The sequence below is a fragment of the Sinohyriopsis cumingii genome, chromosome 9 (assembly GCF_028554795.1).
Source record: "Sinohyriopsis cumingii isolate HCF-2022 chromosome 9, ASM2855479v2, whole genome shotgun sequence".
NCBI lineage: Eukaryota > Metazoa > Mollusca > Bivalvia > Unionida > Unionidae > Sinohyriopsis > Sinohyriopsis cumingii.
In genome coordinates this window covers 30,805,258-30,819,030 of record NC_142969.1, presented here as the reverse complement: position 1 = coordinate 30,819,030, position 13,773 = coordinate 30,805,258, and the positions used below count along the sequence as shown (strand labels likewise).

The following is a 13,773-nucleotide window of genomic DNA, read 5'->3' as shown; positions in this document are numbered from 1 at the left end:
CTCATTTTAATGCTAAATCAATGCTAAATCAATGTTGGCAAATCATTTCATTGAAAGTTTCAAGGTTTGTGTAAATCGATGAATTCAAACGCCCTAAAATTCCTGAATGCATATTACGGTAATCTACAAATATATATTGCTTTTTATAAACCCATTTACAGTATCAAAAGTTTCGATTAAAATAAAACTAAAATGAAAAGAAGGTGTTTCTTCTCGGTTATTCATATTTTATCAGTCATTATAATGAACGTAATATTTCGTGTAACAGAAACATATTATTGCTTACAGTTTTATCTAGAAGACCACTACAATACTCCTGACAATTTTGTTTATCAAAATGAATGTTTTTAATTTAATTTTACATCTAATTTTTGGCACATTGAGGGGTATTTTAGATCAGTATTTACATCAGTTGTATACTTTACATGGAAAGTAATCTCAGACATTCCTTTGCAAAAAATATGTTTGAAGGAAGAACACCATTCACTTATGTCCATTAAATGAGGTTTGTTTGTGGATGCAAAATGTGTATTTAGGAACATCTAGGCTGAGGCATAAAATAGTGTTCCCATGGAAATCCAAACAGAAGGAATTGGAAAAACAAATTCTTCCGCGCGGTACAGAAATGACTTATGGTATGTTACGTTATGGCAGCTGCGCACAGCTGCAAAGAGTGAATTGGCTTAAGCAGCGGAAGAACACGAATGAGTAATCAGTTTCCCACTTCCCACAACCATTGACACTTTGCTGCAGTTTAGCTCAGATTCTCACACGCCAGCTGAGGATCTCATTGTCAACGCCGCATCGCTATTCCAATGTGTGTAATTCAATGACCTGTTATCTTCTGATTTTCTCATTTTCATATTTTCTTTTGACTTATGGAGGATTCTGGGAGAGGAATGAGTTTAGAATCGAACACAACCCAAAACTGCACCAATAGTGCATATAATTATGGAATGGGACGATTCTTTCAAAGACCCAGTGCATTTGACTGCATGCAAGCGGGAGTTGGAATGGGGGCGACACCCTATTCTTATCCATCTTATGCGAGTGACTGGGGTCTTATGCACAACCCTTATTCTCATGGATTTAACTTTAATCGGACCCTAAATATTAACAGTGGTCCGGGGTCCAATTTTTTCCCAGTGGCAACGACAAGGGATTTTACGTCAACATTCAGTGGCATTTCTCCAAACTCGGGGTCAGCGTTCAGTGGTACGGGACTTGGCAGTTCGGGCAATATTGGGGGAAATAATGACCCCTATCGTTCTGGCCCCAGTGGGTCTCCAGGTTCCCCATGTCCATCCACCCCTGAAAATTCAAGTTGCATCACGTCAGACCTGGAATCTGTAGAGAAAAGAGAAAATAAAAGTAAAGGTATGTATCAATGTAGACAACAACAACAACAGCAACAGCAGCAGAAGCAGCATCTGTACTAATAATAATAATAATAATAATAATAATAATAATAATTTTTGCTGCTGTTGTGGTGGAACTGGTGCTGTAGTGTTAACAAAAGCAACAAAAAATAAAGACTACGGCAGGGTTAGAAGATTGTAAGCATACTTTCTAGCATCAATTATTTTATGGAGAAAAATAAATAACAAGAAAATTATACTTGACTACATATAAAATTTTCTCTAAAATACAGAGCAACACAACACAGCCAATAAAATGCATTGCAATACAAAACAAGACAACAATCCTGACAATGCAACAGCATTAATGCATTAATAATAAGAACACAAAACATAATGTTATATGTAATACATAGATAAAGAAATATATTGGAAGTAAAGGGTTTGAATCTACATTGTTGCAATTATTGTTGTTGTTACTATTATTATTATTATTATTATTCAATGACCATGCAATTTTTTCATCCATGGAAAGAGAGAGAGAGAGAGAGAGTTAGAGAGAGAGAGAGATTTATAATGGGTCATTTAATATATTTGTTGATTAGCCGACAGTTACTGTAACATATACAGTTACACATAATGGCTGTATAGGGAGTATGATATGGTCACTAATTAGTTAATCAAATTACCAGATTCTTGACACTAACACCACTTGTGCTGGCTTGATTAAAACCACATCATCACCAGTAGTATCTGCATCGGAAACTAAGCGGCAGATTGAAATAATTCTTAAAGTAATGGTTAACACTTACGAGTATTTATAGACTATCACAAGTTAATGGTTAATCTAGTGGTTTCTGTTTACAATAATTTAAGTAGCGTGACTGGATACAGGCAATTATAACTTTAACAATCTCAAAAAGAACACAAATCTTGTGTACCCTTTTCGTTTCATTCCAGTCTATTATGATCTTGTTTGACTTTCGGCCTCATATCTCGTAACTGTACCCTAAAGTTGACAAACTACCAGCCTGATCATTCTGTAAAAGTCTACACATTATTCAATAGAACATAAAATCGAAACCCATTTATTCTGGCCAACAATGTAGAACTAAGCTAAGTAAACATGTCAACAAGAAATGTACGGACATACAAAATTGCCAAAAGGTCAAAGGTTACGCGTGCATTTAGACATTATTAAAAAATGTAAAATAGTTCAGAAAGAAAAGAGAAAATAAAAGGAAATTATTATTTGTATTCCTGGTTTCATTATTTCGAAAATGAGACAGGTATTCCAAATTAAATATGAAAAACGATTTGTAGACACCAAACAATAATGTACAGCTTTAACGGTCAGGGAAACCTATACAAACAGTTATTACTTCATTTTACAATTACGTCTATAGCGTTGTAATAACACTTCACGTACAGTATATATGTGTGTGAATTTATTTGAGAATTTATATGTGTGTGTGTGTGTGAGTGCGAGTGTATTTTCACGTTTCAGTAGTTCTAGTTAGATGTAAATGTTTATAAAGCTATTGTTTTGCACTCCCGTCGGCTGAAGCATTATATATTAATTTAATTCAGAAAGAGAAAAACACAAAGGGCAAATGTTCAAGACAATAAATTAGTAAAAGGCATGTGTATATACTGCAATGCATTATTCATAAAATATCAATTCCACTTATGAACCGATAAACTTAATTTTTAAGGAAAAGTGAAAACTTGAAATTGATTCTAGTCTGCGTTCATGCCGGATTCTACTGTTCTTCAGAAGGATTGGAACCCTTGAAAAGTATATATATATATATATATATATATATATATATATATATATATATATATATATATATATATATATATATATATATATATATATATGAAAATACGTTTCCCGTACTTAAATATTATCGAGCTTTATCAATCCTCATTGCTTCGTTTTAGAAAGGAACCGGAATAAAACAGGTATTTTATGGAAGTTACATGTACATGAAATTGGTCTATACTCATTGGAAACAATGGCACTTTCTTGTTAACATTTGTTTATGCCGTATGAAAAGCAAAACTTATCAGAATGTATTCATTTTTAGATATCCAGTTGTTTTATTCATTTAATAATGTCATATTCATTTTTCCGCACCTTCAGACAATGTACAAAACAGTGTACAAGTTTTAGAGAGTTGTGGTCCGCCGGTGTATGTCACCAACAATGTCATGTGGATGTCAGACACTGTAGGAAATGAAAGACACGAGCAGTTAAATTGTTTATTTGTCAATAAGATATGTACGTGTGCTGTTTTGTCAAATACCATTTTGTATGTGGTCGCTTATAAGACGAGTCCAACTGCAAATTGTACAGACCCAGATCTGCATTTGCATTATGCGTCAGCAGATCTGGTTCTGTGCAGTTTATACAGTGTAGATGTGCATTTACTTAAAATGTGCAATAATGAAGTCCTATTCCTATAAGTTCGTATATGTACTATTTTAAGCATCGATCAAGCAGATAATCATATCAAATGCAATATATTGTATTAATGCTGTTACTTCTTTACAATGAGTTTTGTTTTGTGTGTGTATATGTGTATGTGTGTGTGTATGTGTGTGCTTCTTTCTTTCTAAGTTAACCTTTATTTATGATTGTATTTAGATGCTGAAGAACATACAAATAACAACATCTCAAATTATAACCATTTTGAAAGCACGTTATCCACTGTTAATAGATTTTGTTTAAAGAAAAATGTTATAAAACAAACAAGGGATGTGTTTGATATGCATATTTTAAAACGGTGGGATAGATATCGCCAGGTCTGGTAACTTAATGTGTTCAAATATATTCTAATATTTTCAGAAACTGTATTGCTTTGACAAAGTCTAATCCTTTAACACGTGAAGTACGTCAGAAGTTTGATTTTATGTCATGTGATGATGAAGGGTTTTAGTTTAAAAAAATTGTATTTAATCAAACCAACATAATTAAGGTCTAAATAGTTCAGGTTAAGTTTAACGTGAATTTTATGTAGAAACTCTCATAATTCGCATATATATGCTTGAGTATGTTTATATGAACACAGTCTATATAATTATACATATGCCTGAGTATGTTTATATGAACACAGTCTGTATAATTATACATATGCCTGAGTATGCTTATACAAACACACTCTGTATAATTATACATATGCCTGAGTATGTTTATATGAACACACTCTGCATAATTATACATATGCCTGAGTATGTTTATATGAACACACTCTGCATAATTATACATATGCCTGAGTATGTTTATATGAACACACTCTGCATAATTATACATATGCCTGAGTATGTTTATACAAACACACTCTGCATAATTATTGATGATTTTGCATAAGATCAACATTCTGTGTAAAAACAAAAGCCTGATATATGTTTGATGTTATTGAAATTAAACTGATAACTCAGCCGATCGCTGAGAGGAGTAGAACGACACCGTAATATTAACATAGACAAGTCCACGATGTACACGTCAACTAAACTCTAGTGATATATTCGATTATTTTTAAAGTATAACACAATAAGGGTGTTTAAACATTTGTACACAGATGGCAGCTGCTACAAAACCATTTTTAAGCTCTTCAAACGGAGCCTTTCAGTATGTTATTCCCTTTAATAAATTTGAATAATTTGCATCGTCAGTGGTAATTTAAATGCTACAAAGATGAGGTCAATTTCCTTGCTCATATCGATTACACTTTGCACTTAAGTAAAGAAATGAAACTTCTTCATTCAGTATGAACTATGTTGTTAATATATACATCCATGCATGCCTACATACATACTTACTTACATACATACATGCATACATACATGCATATATACATATATACATACTTACATACTTGCATACATGCATACATACATGCATGTATACATATATATATACATACATACATACTTACTTACATACATACATGCATACATACATGCATATATACATATATAGATACATACATACATACACACATACATACATACACACATACATACATGCATACATACATGCATACATACATACACACATACATACATACATACATACATACATACATACATACATACACACATACATACATGCATACATACATACACACATACATACATGCATACATACATACATGCATACATACATACACACATACATACATACACACATACATACATACACACATACATACATGCATACATACATACATGCATACATACATACACACATACATACATACATACATACATACATACATACATACATACACACATACATACACACATACATACATACATACATACATACATACATACATACATACATACATACATACATACATACATACTGAGATGGGACATGGTGTACAAATGCTAGGGTATAGGTATCCTTAACCACGGCAAGGGTTCGATTTCTACATTGAATGAATTCCAACTCTCCAACCTGTTTGGATGTATTGGTTTATTTCTATATCAGTATCTTTCATATAATCATTTATGTACACATCTTTGTCAGGTAATCGGTTGATTATTCGCCATGACAGGTTTTCGTCTTTTGTGTCTTGCCAGGAATTCGAGCAAAGTCAATTTGGCTATCTCTGCCACATGTATAATTATCACTTTTTTATTTGTGTTATAAACCTTTCTTCGACTGACCCCTTTTCAAACTGTTTTAAGTTTGGCTTTATTTTTCTCCTCTTTTTTCATGTTTTCTTTGTAGATGTCACTCTGTATTTCACACTTGTAGGAATAAAGAATTTATTTTGCTGTCTCAATACAGACTGTTTATAACTCTAATGAAGAGTTTGTGATATTCGAATCACTTCAAAGAAGATTAAGACTTAAAAAATCATTTTTTTTTTGTGATTTGGAATTAAGTTGGCATCCATCATTAATCGTTGAAAAAATTGTACTTTCCTCTCCAAGTATCTTGAGCCATTCAACAAAAGAATCGGTGCACATTTCAGGACAAATACAAATATCATTTGTGACGGAAAATATATTATTAACGATATGAAACAGAGTACCAATGACTACTTTGACAGTCCATTCTGAAAAATAACGTAATAACGTATCAGAATAGTAAGTCTATTAATGCGAGATATTCCGTATATCTCCTGTTTCCAAGTGATATATTAAGCCCATATTTAAATATTAAAATAGAATAAATAATGCTGGTTTTGCTTTCTCCTTGATATAGTGTACACATGAAATAAATCGCTAGCGAACTGATTCGATACCTAATATTTTAAACTTGAAGGATGTATCCATCGGATTCCGAGATATAATCAAGACAGCGTCGATGATAAGACACATGTTTTCGTAGGAAAGGGTGAATTTGTAACTGAAATTAGAGTATGTTCTATTTTGTGCATTTAGTATTTAGGTCTGACGTTACCCGTTTCTAGCAGAACCGCTTTCCTTTCTTCTCTTTTTCAAGCATTCATTTTTATATTCCAAGTGTCATTTACGTTTCGCCTACAATTAAAAATCGTGTAATTTACATTTCTATAATGACGTGTCTAAACTGGTCTCTCACGCAGCTGAAATCAACTTAGATGACATCATGTTACGCATCCAACCCTCATACATGCCAGGATAGACCTGTACAAGCAATATTTCATTGCAATATGTGAACCATTTGACCCCAGTGATCCGAGGGCCAGTATGAACGAATATATATATTATCATATGAGGATTATTAATCTTTGACGGAATCACAAACAGAATAGTCTGCAATGTAAAAAATAAAATGAAAATAAATACTTTAGCTTCCAAGTCAACTTTCCCAGTAAAAAGTCAAGTTAAAAATATATCATGAGGTAATATTGACCTCATATCATATACACACACACACACACACACACACACACACACACACACACATATATATATATATATATATATATATATATATATATATATATATATATATATATATATATATATATATGTGTGTGTGTGTGTGTGTGTGTGTGTGTTTCTATACGCTGTCTTCCTCGAAACTCCTACTGCATAGTGTGTGTATGTGGCCTTGATTTAACCTCATATTCCATAGAATGTGTATGATGCCTTTGCTTTAACCTCGCACTGCACAGAGTGTGTATGTTGCCTTTGTTTTAACCTCGCGCTGCGTAGAGCGTGTATGATGCCTCTGCATTAACCTCATATTCCATAGAGTGTGTATGATGCCTTTGCTTTAACCTCACGCTGCATAGAGTGTGCATGTTGCCTCTGCTTTAACCTCGCACTGTATAGAGTGTGCATGATGCCTTTGTTTTAACCTCACACTGCATAGAGTGTGTATGATGCCTTTGCTTTAAACTCGCACTGCATAGAGTGTGTTGCCTTTGCTTTAACCTCGCACTGCATAGAATGTGTATGATGCCTTTGCTTTAACCTCGCACTACGTAGAGTGTGAATGTTGCCTCTGCATTAACCTCATATTCCATAGAGTGTGTATGATGCCTTTGCTTTAACCTCACACTGCATTGAGTGTGTATGATGCCTTTGCTATAATCTCACACTGCACAGAGTATGTATGTTGCGTCTGCTTCAACCTCACTCTGCACAGAATGTGTGTATTGCCTTTCCTTTAACCTCGCACTGCATAGAGTGTGTATGATGCCTTTGCTTTAACCTCACACTGCATAGAGTGTGTACGTTGCCTCTTCTTTAGCCCCACTTTGCATGGAGTGTGTATGTTGCCTCTGCTTCAACCTCACACTGCATATAATGTGTATATTGCCTCTGCTTCAACCTCACACTGAATAGAGTGTGTATATTGCCTCTGCTTTAACCTCGCACTGCATAGAGAGTGTATGATGCCTTTGCTTTAACCTCACACTGCAAAGAGTGTGCATGTTGCCTCTGCTTTAGCCCCACTTTGCATGGAGTGTGTATGTTGCAATGCTTTAACCTCACACAACAAATAGTGTATAAGTTGCCTTGCTTTAACCTCACTGCACATACAGGGTATATGTTGCCTTTTGTTAACGTCATACAACATAGTGTTTATATGTTGCCTTGCTTTAACCTCACACTGCATAGAGTAATTATGTTGCCTTGCTTTAATCTCACCAGACACATTGTGCATATTTTGTCTTGCTTTATCCTTGCATCACATTGAGTATATATTGCCTTACATTAGCCTCACGCAACATATAGTGTATATGTTGCTTTTCTATAATCTCATACAATACAGAGTGTATATTTTTCCTTCCTTTAACTTCACACCGCGTAGAGTATATATCTCTTTCAATATAATGAACCATTTTGCGCTTATTTGTAAGTGATTTTTAATCTACCTCTATCTGGTCCATGTTTTTCGGAGTATATTTGAATGTAGAATAGACCTAACACTGTGTGACCCTCTCAGTTAGAGTCTATCTCAATGTTATGTTAACCTGCCTCGTTTTGGTCTCCCCTCTTGCAGTCTATCATAATGACCGTTGATCTGCTCTTTTCTGTCCCTTCCACTCTGAGTCAGTTTGAGCATCATGTTGACCTACATCGTTATGGCCATCCCTACTGGAGTTGATATAAATACAGTTGTGACCTACTTCATTTTTGTCATTTCTGCTGGAGTCCCTTTGAGAGCATGGTTGACTTCCAGTATGTATGTATGTATGTATCTCTTTCTCTCACTATATATATATATATATATATATATATATATATATATATATATATATATATATATATATACAGTGTGACCCCGGATATAACGTGGTCGTGGCGGAGCTCCCGAAATTTCATATACATGTATTTTTCTTGTGCACAAAAAAAAATCTTAAATAGTATGAAAATAACGTAAACAGTAGCTTATCATTTTGGGGAAGAGATCGCGTATGAATAATACAAGACGATTGTGGTTTGGCTCCTGAAATTTGATATGCATTTTTCTCGTACACGAAAAAGTATTTTTTTTCTTCTTAAAAGTAAGAAGAAGAAAAAATGCATAAAAAGTTTATTCTGGGATCGCGTAGGTCTTCGCCAATGTCGCAAACTTGGATTGTTTTTCCTTATTGGCTGCAAAACATACCATGTGGCTTTTTTATTGGCAACATTGTTGGCTTTTTGAACTTTTATATACAACCATTGGTTTGGAGTGCAGAAATTCAGAGGTCCCATGAAAGGAAGCCGCAAACTGGATATAAAATGCACTGAAATGTATCTATTATTATATAAACAAATTCTTTGTCCATACCGACAAACTAACTAAACAGTTCATTGTTATATTATAATCCGCTTATCTTGACATATAGCATGAGTTCTGTATGTTATGAAATAACAGCTTTTTTGTTGTTGACATTTCTGGTAACGGAGATCGTGTCTCGTAATCCATCTTTCATAGGATTTTTGGCCGCTCGCTAGTACTTAATTTATTTACAAAGACTGATATTTGTATGTGGATGGTAAGTAAAATTCCTCTTCTTTTCACTCAGAATTAAATCCTTCTGAACACTCACATTTTCTCTAATAATCGCTGTAATCAGAACACCTGCATCTCTATCGTCCATTGACCCTTTGTTAATTTTCAGACGCATGCGTTGAAGGCAGCATCACACTGCTACCAAAAATGTAAAAAAAAAAAAAAAAAAAAAAAAAAAAAAAAAAAAAAAAAAAAAAAAAAAGGCATCTTACTTAATTTTGTATTCAGTAGGCATGGAGGGACAGTAACTAGAATAGTCTAAACGACGGCCAATTCCTTTTTAAAAATGTATCCAGATAAATTAGTTTGCTGAAATTTCAAAGGATACAGATTACCTTTGAAGCACCGACTGTTATGAAAACGTACTCAACAAATGGAAAAAATACCAGTCTCAATCATGCAGTACAATTATTTGATGTTGCCGCCACAGTAAGAAATGGGCATATATATAATTGGCTCTTCTGTGTGCGTACTTATTAGTGATACAAGCATGTGCTGGATTTCTCTGTGATTGTGTAGTGTCATTCTAATTAAAATCACATCTCCGCCGTCCTACGTGAAGATCTCACGATGACCGCTTAAGGGTCATGCTCGGGTGACCTTTTAATTAGTCAATTGAAATACAACTTTCGACAATCTGAAAGTGAATCAAATCGTTCGGTACACGTTCATGTTCTTCATCCACAACACTGTCTCCAAACGCGAAGATATTAGACTTAATCTGATTGGTTGAACATGATTCCTAAGCGGTAGCTGTCAGATCTTCACGTATAGCAGCGGATATCTGATTTTAATCAGACTGTGTGTAGTGTATGCTTGTCTTGAAATGTGAAGTTAAGTGTGAAAGAGTCAAGTACATGCATGTCTTTCAATTGTACGTGATAATCATGCTTATTGTATGACTGTGAGAGGGAAAAGTGCAGGCAAGTCTTTCAGTTCTTATGTGATAGTGTAGTTATTCTTTTCGTAGAGACCGCTACTTTGGCTCAATGGTTAGAGCGTCCGCCTCGAAAGCGGGAGGTCGTGGTTCCGAACCCCGGCCGAGTCATACCAAAGACTTAGAAAAATGGTAGTAACAGCTGCCTCGCTAGGCGTTCAGCTTTAACAGGTTAGTGTTAGGACTGGTCGGCCTGGTATCAGGATAATGTGACTGGGTGGGACATCATGCAACATGCCTGCGGCATGATGCCCCAGTGCTCGACATCACTATAAACTGCCACACTGCAGATATCGTAGCGATATGACTAAACAATTATTAAAGCTACGTTAAAACTCCAAATCACACAAACACACACATACACACACGCACTCGTCTTACGGAGAAAAGTGCAGGCACGTCTTTCAATTCTTTGTGATAGTGTAGTCATGCGTGTCGTGGAATTCTCTAATACATTATATTACATGCTTGGCATGGAATTCTTAGTGATAATGGACAGTGCTGAAAAGTTACACAGCTTAGGAATATTATAGGTCGATTTTCCTGTGTTAAAGTTTAAGTTTAAACATAGGCCGATAGGCACATTATGTTAAAAGTATACTCGCTGGGTCAAGTCCCGTTAATGCTTGCAGGCAGTTGTGATGCAATGAAAACATCGCGAGCTGATTGTGCTTGAACATCAATCCTGACCATGTTGATGGAATGATTACTACAAATCGAAGAAGGTATAAAACAATAACGGGTCATATCGGAATGTTGCATTAGGTGTTGGCTGGTGGCAGAGCTCGAGACAGAGCACGCTTGCTGAGAATATATATGTGTTAGTGGACTGTGTAATTTTAAGTGACTGAGGATAGTGCATCTTTGTTGTAGAACTGTTGGTGAGGAGCAGGGCAAGATATAGCGTGAAGTTCTCTATGATACGGGACAGTGCATGCTTGTCATGGAATTCTCTCTGTGTGGACTGAATGGTGGTTGTGGAATTATCTGCGATATTGAATAGAGCGTTCATGCCATGAAATTCTCTGTAATTGTGGCAGTGCTGGTTGTTGTCGTGGAATTCTCTCTGTATGGGAAAATCCATGTTTGTCGTGGAATTCTTAGAGTATGGAAAAGTGCATGGTTATCATGGGGTTATCTGTGAATGGGAATGTCCATGGTTGTCGTGGGATTAATTGAGTATGGGGAGAGTCCGTGGTTGTCATGGTATTATTTGACTCTGGAAAAGTGCATGGTTGTCATGGTAATATCGGTTTTGGGGAAAGTCCACGGTTGTCGTGGAATTCTCTTTGATAGGGAAGAGAGCATATATGTCATGAAATTCTTAGTGGTTGTGGCAGTGCATGCTTGTTATGGGATTCTCTTTGATATGACAACTCTAAACACGTATGTCGACTCAGGTGTATATGTTTTATTAGATTTCTGTATTTCACCCTGGTAGAAACCCCCTTAAAGTTTCCACATAAAATAATCGAAAAGAACTGGATGCATTTGGCACGGCTAACATTGAAGTTATTTCATCGTAGTTTCCAATTTCCTTCATCTGACTACCAGAAGTTAAATTAGAGTAGATATTATTCACGCACGTTCTGTCAATCTTCAGTTACTCATACCGTCTTAGCAGTTAAATCTTATGAAACTCCCTGAACGAACGACATTTTGAGCATGGACAAGACAGATCATGTTGTCATGTGATCATGTCACAGATGAATGCATTCGGTTTGAAATTTTCGGCTGGTTTCTTGTGTTACATACTATAGTATTTTTAACATTTGAGTTATACACTGATATCATGGTACATTTTGTTTCTAAGTATAAATTGTCAGTCTGCGCAACAGCAATCATCTGCATAACCAGAGACATGTAGATATGTCCCCGTTGTAGAAAGTGTCCAGCAGGCTGTACCACATTTAACACGATCGCGTAACCACGTGACCAATCTTGCTCTTGATTTGAAATGTCGGCCATGAAGGTCGATTTTCATAAAAGTGATGTGCATGTTTTGGAATAAGCTCCGAAGAAAATAAGAGCAACATTGGAGGTTGAAAGACTTTGCGAGAAATAATATGTCTATTCTTACAATAATTTCCTGTTTGCTGATGTTAACCTTCATACCATTGAAAGTTCAGATATTGCATTGTCAAACACACAAATCTACGCAACACCTCCTTTAGAACCTGCATAGGGATTTCGACGAGGACGAACAATAAAGATCATATAGCAAATAAACTATGAATGGACAATATCCGTAAACGGATTTGGACAGCTAATGCTTGTCATAGCATCCTCTGCTATCGAAACACTGCACGATTCTCGTGGCAAGAAAAGACAAGTCTTTATTACACTCAGGCTGTAAAGTTTACAACATATGAAGTACATAAGAAAAAAAAACATGAATATAGCGTGTGATGTTATTACATGAATATAGCGTGTGATGTTATTACATGAATATAGCGTGTGATGTTATTACATGAATATAGCGTGTGATGTTATTACATGAATATAGCGTGTGATGTTATTACATGAATATAGCGTGTGATGTTATTACATGAATATAGCGTGTGATGTTATTACATAAATATAGCGTGTGATGTCATTACATGAATATAGCGTGTGATGTTATTACATAATGCTTATAAGGAATAACTAGATTCTGATTTTAAAAACCTGCATATAGTTTTAAGAGTCGTATTTCATCTGTATTCATTAACTGATTATATTTATACAAGTTAGTCCTGGAAGTTTAAAAATGAGGCATACATTTTCCTCTTTCATCATGGAAATATAAGTACATGTTAGAAGATATTTATTCGTTATCTGTTTACTGAGACTGACAAAGTAAGCAATATATTTCGTTATAGGCAATATTAGCCTAACTACCAGTTTCAACTGATCAAACTTAAGTAATTATATATATATATATATATATATATATATATATATATATATATATATATATATATATATATATATATATATATATATATATATATATATATATATATTGGAAACGAAAA

The 13,773-nt window shown here is 34.7% G+C and overlaps 1 protein-coding gene across 1 annotated transcript in view; it reads left to right on the top strand.

Annotated features, from left to right (window-relative positions):
* Positions 1 to 736: 736 nt before the first annotated feature.
* Positions 737 to 13,773, top strand: part of LOC149791494 (uncharacterized) — a 40,857-nt gene continuing 27,820 nt past the window's right edge. Inside the window, exon 1 of the mRNA XM_089969211.1 lies at positions 737 to 1,377. Within this exon, the coding sequence (XP_089825337.1) occupies positions 879 to 1,377 (499 nt within the window). The 5' untranslated portion in view covers positions 737 to 878. The remainder of the gene's footprint in view (positions 1,378 to 13,773) is intronic.